Here is a 6,751-nt window from a genome sequence, read left to right on the forward strand (position 1 = left end):
ATTCTTTCGCAAAAACACAGGAATGGGTTAAAGACCGTTTAGATTCAGAGATGAGAAGAAATAATTTTAGATAAAAAATAAAAATTAAATAAAATATTATTATTATTATTTTTTAATTTAAAAAAGTTAAATTATTTATTACATTTTGTATAAGAATTTGAAAAAGTTGTAATGATGAGAAAAAATAAAACCCTTTCCAAATCCAAACGAGATTTAGAAGACCACTGTCTAGACGACCACTTTATGATCATGGTTCTAACTACAGCCATTACTGGAAGATCATATAAAATCACCAATACTTCTGGAAAAAGACTTAAAACTTGTGTGAAAATTTGAATTGAAGCATTGAAATAATATAGTACCAAATGTTTTGACGACATTGCCGGTTTCCATGACAAGGCTCTGCTTCTGACTTCAGATCATCAAGCATTAGAATCTATGTAACTTATACCAAAGAAGAAATGGATGAAACTAGTAAACAAGCAAACTGCAAGCAGCATTGGAACATTAAAGCAATTCATTAAAGCCATGGCTGAATGACAAATTAAATTTACAGAGGATAATGAAGACTGATAACAATCTGTCTATTGGTTGTTCAATTAAGCAGAAACAAATAGAGCCCTATATACACATAATATGTATCTAAATAATCTTTAAATGGACCATCCATCTATTGGTATCTTAATGATGGACATTTGGGTACCAAGAAGGATAAATTAAGAATATCAAAAAGTACTGTGTGTGATTCTTTCATCATCCTTAACTTGTCACAGTTCCAGGTTGAACATCCACTTAAACACTGCTCCTCTTGCCATCACTTCCAAAGGCCCAATGAGGTTTAGCAGGAGTGCGCCTCAGTGCTTTCACTCCCAATGGGTTGTCCTTGCTCTGTTGCAGGCAGGAACATTCGTAAGCAAAAGGAGAGGATGAAAATTTTAATTAGAGGGTAAAGATGCCCAGTGAAAAATAGCATCAGATACTGAAAAAAAAAAAAAAAAAAAAAAAAAAAAACAAGATAAAAACAAAGTAGAGTTGCTCTTACCATCAAGCAGGTCCCTGCATTGAGGTTACAGATGGGATAGTCATGCGGGCAGCAACTGTAATGGTCATCACAGCAGGTGGCAGCCTCGAGTGGGCAGCATCCCCATGCCAAACAATAGTTTGCATACTCATAAACACAGCAGCAGGTGTTGCTCTCAGGACAGGAGAAATAGCCGTTACAGACAGTCGGGGGCTTTATTGGTGATGGTGGAGATGGGCCAGGGTTGGGGGGATTTTGGCCTTTCTTGATAGGGTAAGAGGCCATCATTGCAATACCACATTTGCCAGATGCTGTGCCCACCAGATTGCGCTCCATCTTGATATAGCCTGCCTCTCCCCAGTTTCCACCCCATGAATTTTTCACAATCCAGTAATTAACACCATTTTCTGTGCCATACCCAACAGCAGTAACCCCATGGTCCAGTGCCGTCCCACATTTTCCAGTGAAGACACCCTGAACAAATGCAGCAAAACAAGTTATTTAGATAAAGATTGATCTAATTTCCGCCTCAAAGCAAAGTTGAGAAGATCAGTATAGCGAATATCCAAGCCATTAAAGTAAGATCTTTGCCAACTAGAGCAAATTTTATCTCCTTTTGACCCTTTCGAAGCCCAATAAATCTTGATCAGACAGTGGTATAATCTTACCGACTCATAAAGCTGGAACTCCCTGCCCCCTGCTTCGATGGCAACACTCACAGGCTGATTAGCAACTGCCTTTTGTAGTGCTTTCTCATTGTTTGCAGGAACATCTTCATAATCGTCAATTGAAACAACCTTGGCATTTTTCTGCACGTTACAAAAGATGAGAGCTAAAAAAAAATGTAACCATTTTGTGCTTTTTTCAGCTTTCTTAGTTTGTTGTTTCCCTAGATAATTGCCACTGACCCGGTGAGTGTCGCATCTTCCATCAGCAGCATGATAAGGATAATCTTCTTCAGTGTCAATGCCACCATTGTTGATGATGAACTCAAAAGCAGAGTCCATTAGACCCCCATTGCATCCTTGATTATCAGTTGTATCACAGTCCACCAGTTCCTGCTCCGATAGTGAGATCAGATCCCCTGTCACTATCTGGTTTATCCCTTCCACAGCAGCGATCGTGGAGAATGCCCAGCAACTCCCTACATTCATATTGATTAAACAGCAGCACATCATATCACAAATCAGTTGAAAGCAATGCAAAGTCGGTGAACTTAAGTATCCAGGATAAAAACAATATTATAATTAATACAAGAAAAGCTTTTAGGCTTGATTTGTACCTAGAAGAATCCCTATTGCCTAAAGTCTTTCAAAGAATTGGTGCAATTATAATGTCAAATTACTATCCGAAGTCATAAAATATTAATAAAATAATTCACTCCTAATTTCTTATCGGTATAAGCTTTTCGAACAACTGATGATTTAACATTAATATCAGCCATAATCGAAGATTGGGTAGGAAATGAAGCCAGCCGAACAATCTCTCATTACAACCTTGGCTTAAAAAGGAGTAGTTAGCCGAATGAAAAACAGTATAGAACTGTAATCCAACCGGTTTTAATAATCACACAGCCCGTATTAGTTTAACACAACAATCTTATTTAGTATTTCTTTGTATTAAAATTTATTTGACCTACACAGCCAATGAAATAAAAATAAATAACAATTTTAATTCTGTAAAATAAGCTAATGTAGCGATAATCCCCAAAAATCCGTAAGTCCAAGTTAAGTTCTTTTTAAGTGAATATAGATTTCTCATTTTCAATGTTTTCACTTCGTGTTGAGTTCATTTGTTAATTCAAATTCAACTCGTATAAAGTCAAAGATCCTACCCATTACTTAAATGGATGAAACATTCGTGAGGAGTGAAAAAAAGATCCCTACCTGTGAGGACGGGAATCTGGTGATTGAACCAAGCATTCCGGCGCAAACGTATAAAAATGATTGCCTTAAGGAAAAACTGAAATAACAACTATATATGTATATATATAAATATATTAATTTGAATTAATTAATACTCTAAAAACTCCGAAACTCACCACAACTTCCTTGGTCTTTGACGCCAACAACGGCACCATCTTTCCTCCAATCAACGGACTGGGGCAACTTATCGCCGACACGAGGCTCGTATCGGTCACTCCTCGACCTCGAAAGCCTCCTCTCAGAACCGGACTTCGTTCCCAAGTAGGTGGCCCGGTACTCCTCGTTAGTCAGATCGGCGAACCGGTTCAAGCCGAGCTTGTAGGTCCGGTTCTTCTCTGCAGCGTTGTGCTCGTCGATGAACCGGAGATTGTCCTTGAAGATCTCGAACCTCTTATCCTTCTCTCCGATGGCGTTGTAAGCCTTGCCGTGCTTCGCGAGCCACGCCTCGTATATCGTCATCACTTCGCCGTCGGTCCTCGGACTCGACCGGGGGCCGTGATTCTTGTCGTATGCGATGATCGACATGTCCAAGGCAGTCGACAGCGTGAATATCATCATTAAGAGGAAGATCGCCATGGTTGATGGTGATCTACAGAAACCCATGATTTTTCTTCCTTTCTTTTGGGTGTGAACGGCAGAAAAGGGAATCGGAGTTCGTGTGTGAGAAGCAAAGAGGGAATGGTGAGCTTTATAATGGAAAAGAATAGCCGTTCTGTTAACATATTTCTAGGGACAGGGAACGGTGGGCTTATTTATTTATTTTAGGAATATATATTTCTATATTGAAATGAAAAAAAAAAAAAAAAAAATCTACTTTTTGATTAATAGATTAATATATAATTATATTTATAATTAAATTTTTTTATAAAATATTTTTATATAATTTATATATTTAAAATTTCATAAAATATATACAGCAGTTTTATATTTTTTCATATTATTAAAAAATATAAATTTACTATTTTATTTTCTTTTATTTTATATTGATATGTTAGATGTGGGACTACAGTACTTTTAAAATTTATATATAAAAGGAGACAATAAAAACTCGGTAGTTTTAAGCGTATAACCTTTTTTACGAGATTTTAGAATTCCGTTAAGAAATTAAAAAATAGAATTTCAATGTAAGTTTTTTGAATATGAACTCAGGTTTCCAATTTATTTAAATTATAGTAAATTGAAAAGGAAAATATTATCTATATTTATAATTTTATGCACATAATTCTATCTCCACATATTAATTATTAAAATAGAAAATATTTTATATTTTTAATTAAAAATTAAAAAACTGATAAAATAGAATACATATATAATGCTTGATAATATAGGTCCATACAGCATTAATCAAAAAAAAAAAAAACAAAAGCAGTGATGGAAAAAGCGAAAATATCATTTTTATATTTAAAATAATTTTGATTTAAAAAAAAAATGTAATTTTAGAGCAGCCGCCAGACACGAAGCAGGAAAGCAACCCACGGGATTGGGGGGAAAATGGGTGCATTGAAAACGAGGTCACACTGAGACACTCTTTGTAGAACGCGTGGTGGAACAAGTAATGATTTCACCCACCATCATACATTGAACTGAGGACGGCCACGTAATCATAATGTATCCGCCATTGGGGGTGGTGGGTTACCAATGTTATACACGAGTAATGATATGTGAAGTAATTTTACTATTTTTTTTTTATGTATTTTATCGATGTTATTAGTTAAAATAATTATTTTATATTAATTTTTTTATTATATATAATTATTTTTATCTATTTTTTATATATTTTATTAATATAATTAATTTAAATAATTAATTTATATTAAAAAAAGATACAACCAATCATATTAATAAAATATACAAAAAAATATATAAAAATAACTACTTATAAAATTTTTATAAAATAAAAATAATGTATAAAAAATATATAAAAATAATTGAATATAAAATTTTTTATTCGAAACACACGTGCAATTATTTTCTCGTGCCATTGTTTTTTTCTTTTCATTTTTAAGAAGACTAATACTAGATCAATGTTGAACAGATATGTGCATTCATTTTAAAAAAATTATATTTTATTATTAAAAAAAATAATTTTTATATAGACTTTATATTTATTTATTTTTTTAAAAAAATATATAATATTTTCATACTTTATGACTATAAATATCAATTTTTTTTTTAAAGTAAAGATAACCAATATATTTTTTAAATATTATCAAAGTGGGAGTGTTTTAAAGTCATACCCCAGCTGAAACTCAAATTCCAATTTTTTTTCTAACGCACACCGTTGCTATTCTTAATTATTTTGATACAAAATATTAATCACTATTTATAAAAATGTATATATATATATAAAGATAAGATAAAATAAATAGTTTTAAAAATCCAATATCTTGATTTGATAATTACGAAAATCTAATTAGTTGATTTGAGAATTATGTAATCAAATTAAATTATTAATTTAATATTATCTTTAACTGTTTGAATATGTTTGGTTTGAAATTTAGAATTTACTTAAAATCAAAACAAAATTTAAAAACTTTTCTCAAAAGAAATATGGCCTAATTTTTCTATTTATTTTATAAAAAAGACTTTAATGGTTTATATATATATTTTACATCTAAAAATACTTTTTATATAATTACCAAACAAGTGTAACACATTTAAAATGCTTTAAAGTTCAAATGTGTAATTACCAAACTGTAAAAAAAAAAAAAAAAAACATTTTAATTGTGGGATTTTTTGGTAAAGCAGATCAGACGTGTATGCACTTTGATCTGGATTTTCTAAAAGAGTGTTTAGCTTTAAGAGCGTCCCTCCATTTGACTCCCAGGTATTTTAGAATTTTTATTTTTTGATCTTTTTAAATATTTTTTTAATATATTTAAATATTTTAAAAAAATCAATACAATTGAGTGTACAAGCTAACTTTATTCTTAGCTTTAATGGGTGCTCAAAATACTTTTTTTTATATATTTACCAAATTTGCAATATTTCTTTAAAAGAGCTTTAAAATTACTAAAATCACTTTTTGAAAGTAATACTGCAACATAAATTATGCTAGAAAAATTACTGACTTCTCTCTAATTAATTTATAAATAAGAAATAATACTTTCAGTAGTGAGAATGTAAGTACCGTTTAATAATCTAAAAATAATAATAAATATGAAATTTATGTGAAAAGAAAATTAATTTTTTAATAGTAAACTCTACTTTTTTTATTAAAGTGACTAATTGCATATTTCTTAACTATACGTAGCATTACTCTTTATAAATTTTCTATTACCTTTGGTTATAGATGAAACTGATGGCTTACTTGTTTGGGTTTTTTTATTTTTTGGGGTAGTATTGAGATGTGCACTGGCTTACTTGTATGTCTGCTTTGCTGACGAGAGTATTGCTCTAAAGCTTGCAATAGCCACAAATGTTTTAGGCACTCTTTGGGATATATAGGGTTTGGGGGACAAGTTACAAAAATAAATAATTTAGGAAGGGTCAAATACTAATTTTCATATAATTTATTTTATAAAAACACATTTAAAATTGGAACTTTCATATGATTTTAAAAATTTTGGAGGCCAACGCCCTTAGTAGTTCCGCCCCTACGAGGAGGGAGCAAGGAGGGATGCTCCCCTCTAAACAGATAACTAGGATGTAGATTGATGGATTTAATTTTTCAACATCCTAAGTTGATGTATTTATAATGTATTACGTTAACAAATATGGTTGTAGATAATAATATTCAAGACAAAGAATAATATTAGTTATTAAAAAAATGAGAAATGTTTTATCTATAAAAGAGTTTCACATA

At 31.3% G+C, this 6,751-nt stretch overlaps 1 protein-coding gene across 1 annotated transcript; it reads right to left on the reverse strand.

Annotated features, from left to right (window-relative positions):
* Window positions 1–499: 499 nt before the first annotated feature.
* LOC122299205 (low-temperature-induced cysteine proteinase-like) lies at window positions 500–3,666 on the reverse strand. The gene is made up of 5 exons (XM_043109278.1): window positions 3,063–3,666; window positions 1,930–2,165; window positions 1,690–1,830; window positions 1,043–1,495; window positions 500–888 (listed from the first exon to the last, which is right to left on the reverse strand). The coding sequence occupies exons 1-5, from the start codon at window positions 3,547–3,549 to the stop codon at window positions 793–795; spliced, it is 1,413 nt and encodes a 470-aa protein (XP_042965212.1). The 5' UTR covers window positions 3,550–3,666; the 3' UTR covers window positions 500–792.
* Window positions 3,667–6,751: the final 3,085 nt, after the last annotated feature.

Source organism: Carya illinoinensis, chromosome 16 (assembly GCF_018687715.1).
Source record: "Carya illinoinensis cultivar Pawnee chromosome 16, C.illinoinensisPawnee_v1, whole genome shotgun sequence".
NCBI lineage: Eukaryota > Viridiplantae > Streptophyta > Magnoliopsida > Fagales > Juglandaceae > Carya > Carya illinoinensis.